The sequence below is a fragment of the Haliotis cracherodii genome, unplaced genomic scaffold, assembly GCF_022045235.1.
Source record: "Haliotis cracherodii isolate W230 unplaced genomic scaffold, xgHalCrac1.p SCAF_16, whole genome shotgun sequence".
NCBI lineage: Eukaryota > Metazoa > Mollusca > Gastropoda > Lepetellida > Haliotidae > Haliotis > Haliotis cracherodii.
The window spans coordinates 8,272,224-8,294,368 of NW_027266271.1; the positions used below are offsets into that span (position 1 = coordinate 8,272,224).

The following is a 22,145-nucleotide window of genomic DNA, read 5'->3' on the forward strand; positions in this document are numbered from 1 at the left end:
CATATACAGAAAGGGAATTACGTTGTGACATATTAAGATCATGTGGCACATTAAGTCTCCCAGACATGGGTCGATGCCTTCCTTTAAGTTGCATCTGCCACATAAATCGTATAATGTACCATACATCCCAGTCAAATCTGTTTTAATACACATGGATATAAAGTTGTGGACTATTCTACACTGTTGCTGCATGGGTGACGTGTTAGTATAAACTGCTGGGCTAAAGGACGTACATAACAATGTTTGATGGCCAAACCTCAAACAAACAAAAAAGTGGTCATTCGATGATGATGCATTTAATACGGGTATCATAGTTGTGTTTTGAAGCTGTAGTCCTTCGACGACTGTTTCCAGCCTAGTAACGTTTCAGTAACGTCCAATTTTTAAGTTTATACTTAATTAAAGTTTAAACTTAATTATTGTGAAAACAAAAGAGATATGTTCTAAGTGTGGTGTTAACTTCCGGTCTGAACGAGTACGTACATCTGTTACTTGTCACTGTTACATTGATACATTATGAAACCGATTGTATCAGTGCAAAAACATGATTAAGGTTAAGGGAACGATGTTTCCTATCGATTGGGGGGGGGGGGGGGGGGGGATTGATGTCATTCCGAGGATTACAATGGAAATATATTCAATTACACGCGGTTAACACAATACAACAAGGCATAACAGAGTTACAATTACTCGCAGTTAATCAAATTCAGATACCTAAAGGAAGACAGATATTCACTAAAAGGTATATATCAAAAGATGCCTTAGTTTGTATAGATACGAGGCGAATTGAAGTATAATAGCTTCCCAGATGTGTTGATCCAGATTGTGAGTAAATTTTGTTTCAGCCCCAAATAAGAATGATAACATATCTGTTTCGTCTTGCATTTCAAAATCAACATATTTTTGAACGTCACGTAAATCAATGGGAGAAGAGAAATACGCATTTCTTTCTGATATAAGGGCTTCACAATGTAAGATAATGTGGCTGTCATAGTCGAAAGCATTTCTATTACAGAGCTTGCATTCACTTTCACACAAAGCTGTAAATCAGGTCGATATTCCGGGTACACAAAAGCTAATTGTCAAAGTACATGGTATGTTAATTTCGTATGAATTCTCTTATAACGGGACATGTTTGCGTTATTTGATACAATTGTGAGCCATAATTGTTCTTCGTATTTGCATTTGGTTTCATTAACATGATTACTCCATTTCAATTTTGGGGGGAAAGTACCATACCAAGTATATGTACAAAGGTAGGTACCCAGATCAAGTGTTGATTTAAGTTCACCACAGATTGTCTTTGAATTGACAGGGCTTGCAATGGACGCACAAATTTTTTTTTGCAAAGTTATTACAGTTCAGATTGCATAAACGACCAGGAAATAAAAGTTTGCATTTATCAATATATGCAGTAATTGTCCAAATTCCAAGATTCACAATAGTGAAGGAGATATGTTTGCGTGCCTTCCAACAGAACGGGATGTTGTCCCTTGATGTCCCTGGAGTAGTTCACATCCATAAAGGCTGGTTTTGAGTATCATTCTGAGCCATATTTTCACGCTTGTAATTGGATGAAATAGGCAACCGATGGTCAGTTGACACAAGGCACCGCTAATCACTTGTGGTCATCTGGCGGTCAAGTGTAACGGGAGAAGTTGGTTACCTCTTGCATACTGTAGCATGTAATTACTGCTACAGGTGATCATAGTCTACCCCAGAGCACACACAAACCCCCACTGTGCTTTACTTATTACTTTTGTTGTTCTTACAGGTACATATATATGTACATAATTATGTTCCTTGTCAGTATCCAGCAATACCTCTGACTCTGTTTTACATGCGTTTCCCTGGAATCATAGCAGGGAAATAAGACTGTGGAGAATGACTTGTAGACATTAATCTTCTCACAGAATATACAACAAAGTATGAGGTTCATCACAACATCTTCAGAGGATCTATAGCAAACCAGTGTATCCAATTATTGTGTATTATGTCTTGCTTACAAACATAACTAAACTATCGGACAAAAGAAAGTATGCACTTGAAAACTGGATTTGACCAAAAAATTACAAACGTTATCAAAACGTTACTAGGCTGAAAACAGTCGCCAAAACACTGCAAACTTAAGATCCAAAACACAACTATGATGCCTGTATCAAATACATCACCATCGAAAAACCATTTCTTAGCCACATCAAACATGGATATATACTTCCTTTGCCCGGGAGTTTAGGTCAGCACGTCCTCACAGCTTTAATGTGATATCACTGTATAGAGGTGAGCTTCTGTACCTGCTATACCAGGGGCATGTTAAACTCCTCTGGGGACACTGCGGCACGGAGGCCGAGAGCCCTATTCTTATCGTTTAGTGCCGACTTAAGGGGATCGGGAGGTTACAGTGCCTGACTTGTTTGGCTGATTGTGTCACCATGCATGCCCCCCTACGGCATGAACGGATGCTGAACTTGTCATCGCCTCCGTGGTCTGGTGGTCTGGTGGTACAGCGTTCGCCCGGAGAGCGGAAGGTTCGGGGTTCGATCCCCGGCTGGGTCTTAACCAATAGACGTTGTAAGATGGTACTGTTACTCTGCCTGGCGTTCGGCATAAAATAAAGGGGCTAAAACAAGAGCTGGATCGGAGATAGTATACTGTGTACACTGGGGTATTCCTGTTAAACTGGTATCTCAGTGGGCTAGCATGATACAATCGGCATAAGTCTGGACTCGTACAAGCAGCCATACACACACGTGTAAGCATGTCGTTATATAAATGCAATAATCTTGGACACGACGTTAAACGGCATTTCACCTTATCTGAACTAGTCAACCACTGGTTTGTTGACCAACAGTCGAATAGTCACAGACCGACGTCATATAGCAAATTTGTTTTCTGTGGCCTCAAAGTACATGCTCCTACATCTAGCGGAAACGCCCAATTATAATTGGAATACTGTTCAAAGCGGTGTTTAACCCAACTTACTCACTCACTCCAACAAAATGCACTTAATTAAATAGAAAAGTGATTCCCCAACCAAGACCGCGAGTGATGTATTAACAGGATGGCGTTACAATAGCTCATGACAGGTGACCAAGGGATAGCCTGCATTATACAGTCTTCAGGTCGATGAGCGGTCTTCCTCTCAGTCTATGACATCCCAACGTGTTTTTCTCAGTGCATGGACAATCCTCACTAAACCCCCAATATCGGCAAATACTTCTGGGAGAGTTTAAGACAAAACGACACCTCAACGGGCGTTTACCGAAACAATTGACCCAAAATGCATAAACTATATAGACAATCGGCTGAAGTACCAGGACGTTATTTAATTATGACATCTGTACAAGCTCACTTGTGTCTCTGAATGTCAGTTTCTCACATATAAACAAAGTTGCGTGTTGAAAGGTCTTCGCGAAGCTGATCAATACAACCATCGTTCTCTGGTTCAATTACATTACTGTAAAATATTCATAAGGATGCTACGTGACGTGGGTGGCTAATCAATGTCATCACCGATTGCATCAGTTGTTTCTTTACATTCGTCATCGTATGTCAATGTACGTTAGAGATATATCAAGGCTTCCTTTCAAGTGACGTTTTTCATGTTTTCATGTTTTAATTATTATTTTTGATAATGTGTTTATTTTTTTAATGTTTTTATAGTTGATGACTTAACTGATGATCCAAGGCCATTGGTCGTAGGCGTTACACGTCTTAGCCGTTTCAGGATCTACCGGATTCTGTGGTCGAATCCCAGATTCGCAAGGAATGGTATCTTTGGTCTGAATGAAACCCTTCCTCTTGAGTTATAAATGTCAACATCTTGTGTCACTTCAGGATTTGCGGCCACATGTACAGCAGTCACGCCGTGATTTAGCTGAAGTACTGCTAGAAGCAGTGTACAACCCTCTCATTACTACGCTGCGTCGCAGCTGTCTCCGTGTACACAACGGCAAAACTATATATGGTCTTAACATCAAACTGAGATTTTGTAAGAAGTACGTGACACGAAACTCCTCTCTTTTTCTTTGAAGGTTTATAGAGTACTCGATTTCATACCCTCAAAAGAGTTTGGAACATTATAAATCAGAATTTGGACATCTCAAAGTTTCAAATTGAAACGTCTTGTCAGTAGTGCAAGGCTACAACAGTTCAGAAAAGCAAGGCAACTCTGGGTTGTGGCTTTATTTTGTCCCTATCTTACACGCTTGGACACAGACTAGCCGTGTGTACATCTTGACTAGTGGGATACACACAAAGTGTTGAGTGAGTTTGGTTTTACGCCGCTTTTAGCAATATTTCAGCAATATTGCCCGGGGATAGCAAAGGTGGACTTCTCGCACTGTACCCATGTGGGGATTCGACCCCTGGCCTTCGGTGTGACGAGCAAACAAGTTAAAGATTTATTAATCCGTAAAACCATACGGCCCATACCATCATAATTCTTCTTTCAAAATGATGTTAATATGATCCTCGTATCTTTGTACCATACGTTCCCTTGTTTTTAGGTTAACAATTGACTTGCCTTTGCATGTGTTTGTGACAAGATCCGCCGGTGGAACAGGATACGCTCCCAGTTTCGCGAACAACTGGTATCATCATATTTAAAAGTGGTTCATAAACACATGCTCATGATATAGTCGGCAGAGATGTCTCATGAATATGGAAATGGTTTTGTCGCTTTTATCTAGTGTATCTTATGTCTTTTCATCAGCAAAGAATAGAAATATATTTAATTGTGTCCTATGCTAGGTGATCATATTTGTGCAATCGCCGTTGTCAAAATGCAAGATCTGCGGTATTCTCTCTGATATGCCGTTGTATACGTCATACCAAGTCCAGTGTGCAGTTGTCAGCACTATTGTGGACAAATAGTATATACTCTACAACTTGACAATATGATACTTGTAAATTGAGATCCAAATGTTTTTTCTTTGGAGTCCAAGTCTTATTTTACATTTGTAAACATCGAATATTTACTCTCTATATAAAACAACTACCTTTTCGAAATAAACTTCTTTTTCTATATCTCATGCAACTGGCATACAAAAATCAATAACAAATATAACTATTTTCAGAAAATATGAACTATTTTATACAATAAAAGTCAACATCACAACGATAAAGAACGCGCTCTAAAGGGAAGCGTGGGTGTATGATAAGAACTTGAGCAATATTTGCACATGTTTCATTTGTAATCTGTCAATAGCATGAAAGTGACAAATCCAGAAATTAACAAGATAGTTTCGTGCCAGTTCCTCATTTGTTTCATCTCTGCGTTTTGATCATACATCGCTTACACGTGTGTGATGCATTTCAAAGGACGCTGACATCACTTGTCAGTTGCATCGCCACACGCCAGTCCAAGCTTCATCTGATTGACAGGCGCCATGCGTCAATTTCATCATCAGGTGTTTGGCAGCATTGCACAAATTATCTTCTTCTTGATGAGTAACCTAACCTTGATCTTTTGTCAATAAAATCGTCGAACACGGATCCTGATCGTAACAACACAAACCTGTAATTTCGGTTGCTTTAGATCACTAATCCACTGTCAATTAAATTACGATTCGATTTGCATAGCGAAACAATCTTGGCTGCGCTTTGGAAGCAATAAAGATGGTGACATTCAGGTGATTGATATCTATCGATCATTCGTCATTGATGACATCATTGAAATAGATTCTTTGATGTGTTTTAGCCTTGAATGACGCAGCTTGTAGATTTCATGTAAGGTTGGGTGTCAATAAAATGAACATGCATATTTCATTATTGTTTTTTTTCGAAGCGTGAGTAATTCCGTTGTGGCCCGTATCGATTCGTGACTTGTGTAATATGTATTTACGTAACATGCGGTTATAGACATTTAATAGAACGCTCAAGAGAAGTAAAATCAATGTTTATTGAGTCAAAAGTAACCTTATGAATTACAGAACAACAACATGGTGTTTTGGGCTCGTACATATGGAAAAATGTCTGGATACGTGCGTGTGAAGTTTACACCTGTAACTCGATAAACAACACAATACGTTCACATTATCGATGATTAATTCTTTGGATAGGGAGGACGTTTAAATAAATCTAAGGACTTTCATTGCGTTCGAATCCTCAACAAAACCGACAATATTTGTTTTCATTAACATTAGTGTTTTCGATCTTTCTTTAACAGGCCCACACAACACTCGGCCCCAGTTCCGTTAGTTCAACATAGACTTGCGACAGTTCGTAACGTTACGACCGCTTGTGAAACAGGGCCCTTGGTTGAACATCACTTCCAACAAGTTTTGTCAACACAATCAGAAAATAACTATAACATAGATGCATCTACTGTCAGTGGACTCAAACTATGAATACTTAAACTTGAGAACAAGAACGTATAAATTCGAAACTGTTTCATCGACTATTCCCAAATCGATTAAATTTAAATTGAATTACTTTAAATGATGAACATATAACGGTATCTGCAACACAATATTTTATGAAAATAATGTCGTTCCATTTCAATTATGAAAAGATAAATACTGCCTGAAAACTTCTATTCATTTTACTCCGGGTGAATTTAATAACCCATTCGTGTTAGAATTGTGTGGAAAACAGTCAAACTAATATATACAAAAAACAAAAAGAAATATAAAAAAAGTCTGAGTTGCAATAGCACGCTTGTACCTCAACATCGTGTTTAACACCGCTGCTCTGGGGACATCATACAACAAAGAGGGCTGTGTCCATCCTTATAACTGATAATTCATAAATAGGCGTGGTAAGAAAATAAACATGGTAACAAATGCGTTGAATTGATTCGTTATTCAATACAGAAATTCACCCATAACATATTCATTATTCAAACTGTGCACGAATACAACATCAAAAGAAATAATTACAACATACAGACAACGATTACAACAATAATTGCATAGATACTTGCAGGATGAAGAGTTGATTAAATGATGTTCAATATATGTAATTTAATATCACAACTGTCAACATATGATTTCTTAAAATTCTATAAATGCATTACTACGTTGTAAAAAATACCAGAATTTTAGCTCTGTCAATACGTACAATACAATTTGTTTGCAATTGATAGTTAATATGATAATTTTCACACCCATATATCTTTGTTTTCTGCAACTTTAAAATTTTAGTGGAAATTTCCAGTGGAAAAAGGGTCTTATCCCATCGCCACCTTTGATTCAAGTCGCTAAAACACCATTTTCTTTGTCTGCAATCTCAAACATTGTGCTATATAGTAACCAGTAAGTCAGTCATTTCCATGACACTATGACAATCTTCCAGTGTTACATTTACAACGTTATGTTATATGACCAAGACTAGGAATCTCGCACCAGCAGGCCGTGGAGCTTAGTTCTACTTTAAAGGTAGACATCGTGCGCTTATACCAAGCGCTGCTCAAACCCCAAACGAGTCATATATTTTGTATTATTTTTAGCATAATCGTTGTTTCGCAGGACACGTTCAATAAAGATAGTGGTTGTGATAAGACTGGTGTAAAAAAAGATTAATATTGTGACGTATTCTTGTCACGTGTTACTTTAGATCTTCCAGTCTTTGGGTATCTCACGTAGACTCCATTTAACGTTGGTCGATATTCTTTACGATGGATGCAGTAAGAGGTTCATATCATTTTTCGTCTTGATTTTCATGACATTTGAGAATTCACTGCTATCTAAAGGCTGTTGATTGATAATTGTTGCAACCATTGCCATCAGAAGGGTATACATTCTTGGTTGCGAGGGTAGCTCTTGTCTGGACAGTGGGATGTGCAGTGGTCATTGTAGTGGTAGTCTTTACAGGCCTGACAGAGAAATAAAAACATAATCAACATTTAGATTCCTATTCTTGTTGAACATTTTCTCATTCATACTCACACATCTCAAAGGCAGCGATACAAGAGTGTGTTTGGTTGTCATCATTAATTACCCTGTGCATAATATCTCCATTCTATTACCGTAAAGAATTTCGTTTCGGAAGTGACGTCATTATCTCCCTCTTTCCTATCAGTAACAGGATTTCTCTCGTACAGGAGAGTTATTTTGACCGGACGGCTATTTTCATCGTCGAGACATTCAAATCGGGCTCACAACGAAGCTGTGTCAATGAATGGGTCAAGGGTATTTATTGTAAAGAAATGGACACTCAATACACTGAATACTCGATGATGGTTCTCAAAATGATGAAGGACTCTTATCGTTGTTGGTTGGGCATCTAAGGCAACGCAATTCTCTGTGCAAAGTTTAAACACGTAGGCGGGCCATAAAACCACGATCGTGGGTTCGAACCCGAGACTCGTCCTGATTATGAGTCTAGGTTCGGCTGCACCACACCAGTGATCGCGAGATGCACCAATGTGGTACGATCGGCATCACTTCAGACATTCGTCCGACATCACGTGATGCAACAGAAATGCGGTTCCAAGATACCCGCCATGATAGGCAAACAGCTTGCTTCACAGAGTTATGCCCCTTAGTTCCCAGGTCGTCAAATCGAATGATTTCTTCATTTTATAAAGGCAAACATCTTACACTTTGGGGGATTTCCTTCTGAAGCAAGCTGACACGTCGTCATGTAAGGAACATTTTGTGAAAAACTCACTCATTAATAATTATTACTAAGTAAGTCTCGCTTACCAGACAGTCACGCTCCGTGGGTCCCGTGCAGCCGACAGCACAGGTGGCGTGACAACACTGCCCCACCTCAGGCCCGAAGCAGCGGTAGGGGCAGGACTCCTCACATCTCTCGGTGTTCACTGCATGGACAATACGACAATATTTAAACAATCATTGACCCGAAGGTCTCTGTATTTGTTTCAAGCGAAAACCTAAAAGTCCAGAGGATTTTCTAACTAAATTACGCCTATGGTATATTTTATAACGCTTCGTTCAATATCTCTGTGTGGTAATATTATGTTTTGGCTTAAAACTGAGGGTTTTTTACCACTAGCATATTCCCTGGACCTGCACATGACGCTTGTTTCTCTGTTCGTGCAGAGGGTAATAATTAAACATCTCCATTTTCTTTTTGGAAGAACACATGTTCGGATTTTCTTCACATATTGGCAGCGGGAGTCAGAGGACGGAGTGTCAAAATCCTGCAAATGTGTGTGCAATATTGCAGACAACAGAACAACTCTAAAAAACCCTTGCAATTGTACAATACAAAGAAAAATGTTACTTATCTAAGGAGTGACTAAAATTATCAATAACGGACTTGTATTTGTAAATGCAAATCCAGGCAGTACTCTGTGCAGTACGCGTTAAATACACCTATTAAAGTAAACTGCCGGGGAAAAGAAAGGATAGATAGATAGATAGATAGATAGATAGATAGATACATAGATAGATAAAACTGAAATAGAATTAAAAAAATAAATACAAACATTATCAAAACGTTACCAGGCTGAAAACAGTCCAAAACGCTACTCTAATCCCCGAATCAAATACATCACCATCGAACAACCATTTCTTGTTTGTTTCAATGTTAGCTACTATCAAGCATGGATGTATACTTTCTTTTGCCCTGCAGTTTACACCAGGAGTGACTTGCTATAATTGGTATGGTGTTCTCCCATATACAATACCCTATATTAAATCTCATCACTTGCGGTCGTCTCTCACATCTAGGTATACTGAAATCCACAAGTAAAGTGACATGAACAAGGCTCACCCTCCTGACAGATGTCGTACGACCAGCACCGCCGGATGCCGTCCACGTCACACTCGTCAGAGCAGTTGTCACCTGTGAAGGACAGCAAAACGCCATCAATGAGAGTAATCCCACTGGAGATGGGAGGAGACAGAGGCGAGACTGGACCAGTCACACTAGTATGCAGGCTACCAATTTCCCAAGAAACGCCATTAATATATGGACTGTATTCCGAGTTCTTCTCTAGAAACTTCTGGTTTAATGTCATTTTACGCCTCAGTTAGCCATGTTACACATATTTTACGGAAGCTTGTAACCAACTTAATCGCACCTGGCCCGGGTCCAAATGATGTATAGCATAAGCGACCATCCAGGACTTTGTATACCAAATCAGATAGGTCCAGCATCCAATCAACCATTTTTGTCTCCTCTCAGCATGCTGAGGCTAAAGGTATATTTTGCCACCGAACAATATGTGGTTTTGACCCGATTTGTTTCTGTGCTCGAACGAGTGAGTGAATTTGGTCTAACACCACTTTGAACAACAGGAAATAGGCGGAAAGATCGAAGTGATACATTTCTTACATCGGTAGGGTCGACAGAGGGTTGGATCTAGGATTCGAACCCACGATCATAGGTTTCTGGCACGCCTACGGGTTGAAACTCTGCACAGCGTCAAACGGGCCTTGGTCCGGTATGAAATTTGCATACTTATGTCTAGGTATGACATACATGTTTTTATGTTACAAGCGTATAAATTACTCAGTCATTTGTTGCCAAGCTTAGCGCAGGTCAGAATTCGAAGTTCGAATAAAATTAATTAATTAATGTAACTGGTAATTACTATCAAACACTCCTCTCTACAGAAACACGTGTCGTGTTGTTCCGCTCAGTAAATAAATATATATATATATATTTCTTATATTCTTATTTTTTTTTAAACATATATATATTCTTAATACAGAACATCGGATCTGTCTGCTTTCAGTATATCTGTGTTGACGTTGTAAAATATTTATTACGATTTGTTGTGCTCCATAATTTTGTCTGGGCTACAGGTTTTCGGTAATATTGGCATGGAGAAAATCAAACACCGGATTGACTAGTCCAGCCTTTGTGGCAGGAGGTGTATTATTGAATGCGAGTGGAAGTACTCCTGACTCGGCAATGAATCAAACCACGCGGTTACAGTTCCTATGACCAATAGCCACAAAACCACATTTAACCATATTTATGCCACGACTGCCATAAACTCATATCCGAACACAGACATTCAGTTGATGAAATCATTATTCAACAGTGCCACCGAGCCTTGATAACTTCCTCCCCACGAGCCCAGCAATGCCATACAACCAGGGATGTCTCTTTAAGACTCCAAGTTAAGACACTAACAAAATATCAAGAAAAAAATCACCTTCCGGAAAGCAATCTTTGTACTGAATATTTCAACATCTACTTACGACAGTAGTAGCACTAAGATCTCTGGTGATTCTAATCAGCATCAGGACAAAGGGAGACAACTTCACGAGGCGAGTCATCGAATATCATTCTCGGCCATGACAACCGACTTCGAATTGGGTTTCCTAGTATACCCCTAAAAGTGTTCAATGTCTTTCTGCGAAACTCGTAGAGATGGTATTTATGTGTTTTGAAATCTCGCTTTGAAACGTAACGATCTCTGTGTAAATCAGATATTGTTCAATGTTTGTTCGATATAAAATGGCTACCACACGACGCACACAACCGAATCGATCTATCGGAGTGAGATGTTGATTGACCGTTGTGATAAAGTCAACAATGTTATCAAAACTGAAACGTTCAGGACTGTATACGAGCAGTTAGAATTTGCCAATTATGACTTCCTATCTCGAAATGATTGCTATCTGATATATTGCCGCAGGGTAGGGCGATTGTGTGTGATTTCTTTTAATAAGTTCTATTTCTGGTCATGTTGGATGTGCCAGACAGGAAATGGATGATCCAGGGTTTAAGAGTAAGAACGTAAGAATGTAAATGTAACTTCAGCAAGAACATGCTTTAAGCCAACTCCCGAGATTGAGATTAGTTCGTTATATCCGTAGTTCATAATAAGCGGACCGGGTGGTCAGACTCAGTGACTTTGTTGACTGCGTGGCTTCCTTCCACACCATTTACTGCTCATAATATCAACCCCTGGTTTGTGTGGTTCAAACACGATGATTAACAGCCGAGATACAGTTGGAATATTGGTGACTGCGGCGTTAAACAACATACGCTTACCCATTCACACGTTACCTGACCATAGCATACATTTTCACCATTTTTGACCTTGTGCAGTGCTCATACATATGCATGTCGTATACCACACTATAAAAACAAACAAACAAACACATACATGTGTCATTTTGATTGGAGACATGTATGCCTCTTTCTGGCTGAGAGTTGCCATTGCTATTAAAATTCGCTCGATTATCCTTGCCATGGTAGAACCATGCCTCGTGGGTTTCACTTAACCTGGAATAGTCAAGGACCAGAATCACGTATGGCTATTCTCCTACATTGGATCGTCAAGCCGTACCATGACTGAACTACTGTTCAAAGAGGCGTTAAACTAACTCACTCACTTCTCTTTCTGTCCTTATCCTTGTGGATTTTCTTGAGACAAAATGTTGAAGAGTCGGATTCGATGGATCGGATGGTCACCATCTTGAGATGGTTGAATGTTATTGGATCTTTGTTCATACAACCAACCCTCAGTCCCTTCTGGATTACTTATTGATCGTCGTGTCCGCACACCACACACCATGCACTCGCCGTCGTGTAGCATCATGTTATGTAAGATGGTGTAGGTTTGTTTGTTGTTAAACGACTCACTCAGAAATATTCCAGCTATATGACGGCGGTCTGTAAATAATCGAGTCTGGACCAGACAATACAGTGATAGACATCATGAGCATCGATCACAATTGGGATACAATGACATGCATCAACCAAGTCAGCGAGCCTGACCACCCATCCCGTTAGTCGCCTTTTACGACAAGCAGATACAATAAGGTGCATACATCATGTCTACAACACTCTGTCATGGTGATCCAGAGACTCCCAGATAGTTCGAATGGTTACTGATTTCGGTCGACATGCATAATGCATGGACTTGAATCCTCCTTGCACCAAAGACGATTTTACGGCCCCCACAACGAAGATGTTGTTGTACACGTGATAAAACTTTGACGACGCTTATAGCTAGTTTATTGACAATTAATGGTCAGGGCTTGAAGAATGGGATACAATCAGGCTTTAACAGCGACTCACATGTTTCTGATGACGCCAGCTCCCCGAAGTTGATGGAGTTGTTTCTGCCGTGGGTGATGGTGTCCCAGTCGATGGTGTCGACGTAGCAGAGCGCGGGGTTCTGGGAAAACAACACTTTCCCCATAGTCACCTCTGTCAACACAGGAATCGGCATTTATAGCATTTGTGTATTGGTATACTGGATCATAGTTTACATCCGCCCACACACAGACGCACACATACACGCACAAGTACACCATGACAGCAGTCTGGGAGGGTCCATACCTTCGCAGATACATGCACGCACAAGTACACCATGACAGCAGTCTGGGAGGGTCCATACCTTCACAGATACATGCACGCACAAGTACACCATGACAGCAGTCTGGGAGGGTCCATACCTTCGCAGATACATACACGCACAAGTACACCATGACAACAGTCTGGGAGGGTCCATACCTTCACAGATACATACACGCACAAGTACACCATGACAGCAGTCTGGGAGGGTCCATACCTTCGCAGACACATACACGCACAAGTTCACCATGACAGCAGTCTGGGAGTGTCCATACCCTCGCAGATACAAGACAGCAGACCATTCTCATCTATCATAAATGATAAAAACACGACTAAATAGTATTAATTTCTTTATCATTTCAGAGAATCATTGCCACTGTGTGTGGAAACAACATGGTGCGGAAGAACTGGAGTCACTTTCAGAAATGATATCTAGGGTTTATGATATGGGAATTGAGAATAGGTCATATATCTAAACATCCCAACATGGAGTACAGGTCACATATCTCAACACCCCAACGTGGAGTACAGGTAATATATCTAAACACCCCAACGTTGAGTACAGGTAATATATCTAAACACCCGAACATGGAGTACAGGTAATATATCTCAACACCCCAACGTTGAGTACAGGTAATATATCTAAACACCAGAACATGGAGTACAGGAAATATATTTAAACACCCGAACATGGAGTACAGGTAATAGTTCTAAACACCCCAACGTTGAGTACAGGTAATATATCTAAACACCCGAACATAGAATACAGGTCATATATCTAAAGAACCCAACGTGAAGTATAGCTCATATATACAAACGTTGAGTACAGGTCATACTAACTTTGAGTATAGATCATATATAAATATAAACATCCCAACGTGGAGTACCGGTCATGTTTCTAAACATCTCAACGTTGAGTACATGTATCTAAACATCTCAATGTGGAGTACAGGTCATGTATCTAAACATCCCATAGTGAAATATAGCATAGAGCCTCATTCCTACGTCAATCTGTGCAGGCACATCTAAACCAGCACAGACACACATCTAAACCATTTTAACCACAGACCTTTCAGTGACGGCATATGCAGCTCCTTCAGACCAACGTTGACATCGGGGAATCGTGACGTCAGAGCCACGATGAGACTGTACTCCTCCCCTCTCACACGGTATGTGTTGTTGCCCCTGACAACCTCCAGGGACGTCAAGGGTATCCTCGCGATCTCCGTCACCAAGCCAATCAGAATATACCCACTGACGTAGCGGATCTTGGACAGGAAACTTAGGTCATACTCTATTTGGGGATCGTCTAGATTGGTGATTTCCAGGTTACCATGGACATACGTGCAGTCCTGGTACCGATTCTTCAGATTCTGGTAATGTAGATCCAAGGTTCCTGAGTAGCCAAACCCGACCTCGGTACCATGGCAACCTGTGTGTGAAAGGTAAAAACATTGATGGATTGTTCTACTTCAATATGACACATATAATCGTTTATTCTTGGGAATACTGTTAAAATCGTCACAACCGATGCATCTTCAAGTGCAAAAGGGTACACTTTCGGCAACGTGATTCTCATACTTGAGATATGTAATGGTGGCCGCTCTCTCTATACTGCTGAAAAGAATGCCTGGCTGTACTCGAAGATATCAAAAACTTCGGAGTAAACCTTGCATGTAGATCATCTACTGTACAGACACCTTCTACTGCTTCATCCCCACTTTAACCCATTTCACTTTCACATTTTATATCACCATCAAGCAACCCCAAAGTGTCATGCCTCTTTACCATGGTAACATGAGGTATTCATTCTCGACTGCCTCTCTTTCACAGTAGGTAACATGAGGTCTACACCCTTGCCGGCATTATGTCAATTATGTCAATGCCTCCACTCACAGACATGCTCATTCGAAATCAGGCAAAATAAGGTCTTCACTCTCGACAGCCTTATCTCACATCACTTGCCACCACAGCTACAGCAGCCTCCGACAACATAGTCCACACTAAACAAAACGGTCAACGATTTTGTCCCCTCCCCCCAGCCAACAGAAGTTTTCTTCCTCAACGGCCAAATGAAGCACATCTCCTCAAGACTCTTTCCACTTTCCTTCCACAAAACCTCATACTCAATCACTGACAATTCCATGCTTGATTCACAGAGTGTTCACCTGAAGACATCTCCAGAGATGGCATATTATCCTTATATCTGTAGATATTATCTGCCAATCGGGTCTGCCTCCTCCAGGCCCTATGTACCCAACTCCTGTACCCTTTGCAACTGAGTATTGACTCCACACGTACGGAATTAGGCTACCATCTAGCCCAGCCATCCCCTCATCCCCTTGTCAACATGACCCACTACCATTGCTATCTTCTTCTTATCAAACACACCTTCTCTGCCTTCAAACCAAACGAATTTCACAACTCAACACAACAGACATCCAAATTCCACAGTTAATTCCCGAATCCAAACTAAAATCTCCTTCCTGGTCCAAAAGGGGCCTTTTAAACTTTGCTGGGGCCTTTTCCAAAATTCGAAATGGAACCGCCACCACATGAAGCCGAGCGCATCAGACACACAAAGCATGAACTCAAGGTCACATCTTTCCGGAATGGCACAAGTTGGTCACAAATGGTAGTATTTATGTTCATATGCCAATATGGAATCCTTCGAGGGGGTTGAATCTCCATTCGGCTTGTGCCGGACTGGCACGAGTTGGTCATAATGCCGTGGTCACAGGGGCCTTTCACGAAATAAGTGTGTGTGTGGACAATATTCAAAATGATCTCATATATATCAAATCACTGTAAACTACAACTCAAACATCTTTGCATGTTAAAATTTAGCAAATCTTGTAAAATGATTATGTATACACTGCACATCATATATAAGCCAGGGATTGTTACATCTATAACGAGTGTAGGTCTCTGTACGCACGAAACGCTTCACAAAAACAACTAAGATTCTGACAAAAATGAGATAAGGAGAGGTTTAACGTCACGTTCAAGATTGTTTCACTTATATAGCAACGTACTTCAAAGGGAATATATAAATCATAAGAACAAGTTTCCCTTGTCTGATTATCAGGATAGAATTACTCTACATCCATGGACTTATCATTCAGTACAACCTTGCAGTAAGGACATTCTGATAGAAACAGCTATTGTATTACAGCTGCAGGTTGCGTTATTGGTGTTCTCACAGCTTCCACATCCCGACATGTGTTGGAGCGCGAGTCAGAGTTCAAGCCGATTAGAGACAAAGGAATGTGAGTGATCTCAGCAACAACAGAGGGGTCACAGGCTATCATCTCGAGTTATCCCCCTTCGAGGGAGGTGACTCGAGGTCGCCTAATCCCGTAATAAAGCACACCAATGAAAGTATTGTATGACACACGCTGCTACGTTTACAAGCTTGTGATAGCACCACTCAGAGCAGTTGGAGTTGGCAGAAAAACATCATTGGGTAAAACGTATCTGATACGTAATTGAAGCCATTCTCGGAAGGCATTATTTTTAACAGCTCTACCTATTGATCCGTCACACATGTTATACGTGAGGGGGCACGGGTGGCCCTGTCGTCTAAGGCGCCGCGATTCGCTGTGCAGAGTTGCGTCCCTTGGGCCCACCAGAAACCTATCATTGTGGGTTCGAATCCCGGGTCGTCCCGATTATGTTTCTAGGTTGGTCAGCACCATACCCGTCCGTTCTCGTGGGTTTCACCGAAGTGGTTAACGTTTGAGACCTGCATCACGTCGGGCTTTCCTCCCACATTAAGCTGACACACCATGATATAACTGGAATACTGTTAAAAGTGGCGTTAAACCCAACTCACTCACTGTCATATGTGATGAATATTGTACTCCAATGACATCTTAATTGTCAATTTACGACATTGAAATTAATACCAGTATAATACTAGCTCCTGTGCATCATTTTCATGGGAGGTAATAAATAAAAGCTAACATAAAACAATTTGGCAACATAACAATATATTGATGTCCATGAAACATGAATTCATGAGGACAGTGTCTGAAGGCTGAAAGTGGAGTGGGGTCAAATGGCAGTTTACAAGTCAGGTTTGTACAGTGATGCCTTCCGATGCCATACACCGCTCTCTCCACCGAATGCAGAACTTAAAAAAAACACGTCAGCGTAACGTTCAATCAGAAATCGATAAACACGCTGACGACCGTCATATAAAATCTGTGAGGAGGACTCAGCTCCAGTCCTGTAACCAGTTCAATGACGTAGCGTAAACGTGGACGTACAGCTGGAGGTCGTGGTCGGATGCTGTGCTCTCGTCAGCGATTCCTCACAGTCCTTGCACTAATCGGACGTGAGCAAGGGATGCTGAGGGCTTTCAGAGTTGCAGCGGGACATCCGATTTCATGGGAGAACCAGACGGATATCTTGCCGACGTGACGTTACTGTGGACATCCAGGACCGACGTTGCCAGTCTGATGGTACCGACCCCAGGTTGACTGGCGTGGTGTAACGAGGATCACCAAAAGGCCTAGTAATAACGTATTGTACGATTCCCGTTTCAAACATTCCAACTGCACGCAGCCCCTCATTTTCAGATAGGCGCGACATTATGTTGACGAGGTTTCGCCGTCAACAAAGTTGACTTCCAACGATTTCCTCTATGTTTGAATTTGTACCAGTGCATTGTGAATGTGTGACGGCCTTCTTTCTCATGGGATTGATGGCGTACAATGGATGCACATGCAATTTCAGGATCATCATTGGTAATCAATTGATTATTCTACATGATTCTGTAAAAAAAACATGTTCATGTAATTCCAATGTATTTTTATAGTGCACATGAATTAATTTCCACTGGTATAAGAATATCAAGTCAATATAACATATGTTAATATGTACAGAAGTTGTTCAACATGAAACAGACTATAGCTCCAGATCGCACTAGCTGTTCCCGTGACTGTCTACACCCCCTCCTCCCCAGGAGGCAGAGGAAAGTGATTCCCTGTACACAAGCCGGAGCTGACGAGCGTTCCTGTTTGGCGTGGAACTAGCACCGCCACTGAAATATCAAATTTGTACTTACGGTGGGTTATCCATCCTGGAAAAGAGAAACAATTACATATAAATATTGGCAGTAACAGACGTGTAATACAACACCGCACACAACCATTATTTGTTGTTCGGATTGTTTTCCAAAGTTTGTAAACAAAGGCGATTTTGTTTTCGAAATCTCATCAACTATTTTAATATAAATGATTAGATATGATTTATTTTAGAGTTTAGATTTATAAATATTTTGTTTATTTTGCAGTTTTTACCAGGATCTCCTTGTAAACATCTATTTGATGTATTTTAACGGGCCATGAAGAACATAAAAAAAACAGATTCTGCAGTACAATGGTGAATTCAAATCGGGTTTAATGTCGAGGTCCTGTGGTAAGATGTATTATAATATTAGCATGTATTGCCCTGGGATGAATAGTCTCTCAGACAGACCCTGACAGACAAATAGTCGAAAAAACCCAGCAAGTCTACAATACTCAATTCTACAACCAAATTCTCCAATTTCTTTATATTACATGTTAAAAGACATATTACATGTTAAAAGACAACCTGACGACAAATAATTTAAAAAAACCTTTTCATTTAAGAGGCTTTATGGTATGCGATTTACGTGTAATGTGAGTGAGAATATCAATACTAAACAGAAAACAAACGTATTATATTGATGAGCGGTAACCTGATAATGCACAAACACGCTGTTGTTTTTCGTTTAAAAATACATATTTATTTCTTCTGTTATCAAATATTTGCTAAAAAAAACAACAATAAGGGTTATCATAATAATAATCTTGATAAAATGTCATTTTAGTCAGATCATAAAGTAAAAAAATAATAGCGTAATACACCATTATTGTATTATACATATAATCATGAGAACTGACCAAATTATCATTGTCTTTCTCAACCCCTAAAACCCAACGTCTTGAACAACGGCACTGTCATCGTGAAGTCATTCTCTATTGGATCATCTTGGATCAATACCAGATTTCCCTATGGCGTGCGGCTCTCATTATATTCCACCAAGTCCCCTTGAAATAGAGGGAACAGTTGCAGCTGTCCATCGCAATAACATTTACCAATTCAGTCTCAAATAAGCGGAGGTTACACAGAATGATCTCTTCAGTTACGAGAATGGGTGCGTTTTCCAGATATGGATCCAATTTTGTTATGACATAAATACTCTAACAAGACTGAACTCATCTTACAAGAATCACTGTCGTGACTGGACGTCTTTAGACTGTATACTATCAACACTGACTGTACTGACTGGGGTTAAACTCATCGAACTGTACTCTTGAATCCTCAAACTAACATTAAGCGTAAAAGTCGAAATTTATTGAACTCTTTCTAAATTAAATTGTCACCGTTCCGACCCTATTGCATCGAGATGGTGAGAAATAAGATATTGATTAATTAACAAAACCCAGGAATATTCTCAGAAATTCCTTGAAATTACTAAAAGGCCTTCCTCAATCCCGTATGGATATCAAGTAAATTGCCCAATAAAATATCATAAAAGTGAGATTTCAAAGTTATGATAAGAAAACCGAGGGGTTTACAGGAAGCATACAGCCATCGAGCGATGCAGGGCTACAGATGAAGCTATCCTAAGGTCTGGGGTTCTCAAAGCCCGATCTTGTTTACATTTAGTGCATCATGCCAGTACACTTATGTTGAAACCCAACTACTGCATTAGCTAAACAAACCCAAATGTACGTTTCCCGTGTTGTATACGGTGTTCAGCGTTATAACGGGTGAGGTTCCTCCTGTAACCGGTTAGAGAACATCAACCTTAGCGAGAACCACATGTGTTCCCCAAACACCGCTATACTCGTACAGCTACAACGACTAACAATTAACCGACTTACCCGTTTTATCAAATATGTCTTCATCAACCTTTTGGACGATCTCGATGCCAAGAACCTGGTATAGTACTCCAAAAAGTAACACGAAAACTTTCATGTTTATGTTATAAACTTATCCAAGAAGTTGCCGAGCCTCTTTCTCCGCCGTGGCACCAAGTCACGTGACCCCATTCACTTTACAGCTATGTTTCTCTTCAGAAAAGTCGGATCGCCATGGCAACAGGAAAGCAGCCGTTACGCGTCGGGCATGGATGCGCTGAGTATGCACTGATTATAGACCATCAACTTCCGTATTCCGGGGCGGTACCACCCCCTTAAAATAACCACTACGTGAACTGACACACACGCGCGCACACACGCACACACACACACGAGCGCGCGCACACACACGTACGCACGCACGCACGCACGCACGCACGCACGCACACTCAGTGAACCAGGGCAGTATTTGGGGCCCGATCCATATGTCCTAAAAAGGTACGTCTTAGTGTTGTAATGTACTTTTGTATATGGTATTTAGGTGTAATTGGGATGGATATTTCGCTGTAGCTGCTGAAGCGCTCTATATTAGAGTCGTGGGTCTTATTTCAAAATCCCACCCTTAGTATGTCACTTAATAGAGGAAATACGGCATCTTCTTGGCTCAAGGCGTGTTTGATCACAACAGAGAAATGCCCTGCCTGAAACCAAAGACCATAAAATATTTATGGTCTCTGCTAATACAGATTTCAACCACCATGTTTGTGAATATTAAAAGAAAGTTGCTCAAATGACCAACACATCGCTCGGGGTCCACTTGCACAAAGCGATTTTAGCGCTACGATGATCGTAACTCCCATACATTGTTTAGATTTACGATAGTTGTAGCGCTAACATCGCTTTATGCAAGTGGGCCCTGAAGTGTCCCTCATAAGGGTCTGCACAAAATATGATAAAGCTCTTTCTATGACTTGTTATGTATTCGGTGGTTGTGCAACAGTACCTGGGACAATGGGATTGTCCGCGAGGGACCACGGGACGTGAAATGTCAGCAGCGCCAGCACATGGCAACAATTTGTGCCCTGGCTCACTGTAGGCCACCTACCGCGTGGTGTGTTGTTCAACAAACCAACCACTGATTTGTTTGGCTCGATTGCTAACAGGCCGCAGTGATATAGCAGGAAAGACTGTTGCTTAAAACAATATTCACTCACTCTGATCAACCGATGGTTACGTGTTAAATCTTTAGGGACATATTGTCATTAACTAGGAGTGACGGACAAACAGTCACCCTGCGAGCCAGTAGTTCGAGTATTTATTACATTACCAATCTGTTTGCATTGAAAGTATATACTCAATATACATGAGCTTCAATTGTGTTTCAACGAGCTACATCAAGGAGCAACGTTTCATGAACATCCATATCTTGATCTAGACTGGACTGTCAACGTTTAAGTCACAATATAAATTGTATACAGACAATATTTTATCTATACTAACAGTCGCCACTTTGTTTCATTTTTTTTTGTCTTGTTAACATAACACGGAGGTCAATTGTTTATAATGATTAGTACACGTCTGACTATTAATTAGCGTGTGGAAGCTACCTCTTAAACACGTACCTGTATGTTGACCTGTTGCGTCGCCGTCAACAGGATTTTGACGGAAGCTGGGTTATCATGAGGCGTATTTTTGTAAATTTATTCATTTCACAAAAATAGATAAATAGAAAATATTAAGTATTTCGTATTCTTCTCTCCCAGTATATAAACATATTGAATAATTAATAATCAGCTTTCGATAGTGGAAGGGACGTAATTCTTCAAATATAGACTCGAAATGGCACGTTTATTAAATTTAATTTGAAAAACATTATAAACAACGACAAACCAACCATCGACCTTTCGCTTTTATAGAAACAATGGCTGACCAAGTTATAGAAATGTGTGGTACACAGATACGTAATCAAGGGATGAACATACGACAGTGCTAGACGGCGACTTCTTTTCCCTTCGT

General features: G+C 40.5%; 1 protein-coding gene across 1 annotated transcript; it reads right to left on the minus strand.

Annotated features, from left to right (window-relative positions):
* Positions 1–5,883: 5,883 nt before the first annotated feature.
* LOC139463788 (epidermal growth factor receptor-like) lies at positions 5,884–20,325 on the minus strand. The gene is made up of 7 exons (XM_071245096.1): positions 20,154–20,325; positions 18,305–18,319; positions 14,303–14,665; positions 12,955–13,086; positions 9,685–9,756; positions 8,649–8,767; positions 5,884–7,816 (listed from the first exon to the last, which is right to left on the minus strand). The coding sequence occupies exons 1-7, from the start codon at positions 20,245–20,247 to the stop codon at positions 7,727–7,729; spliced, it is 885 nt and encodes a 294-aa protein (XP_071101197.1). The 5' UTR covers positions 20,248–20,325; the 3' UTR covers positions 5,884–7,726.
* Positions 20,326–22,145: the final 1,820 nt, after the last annotated feature.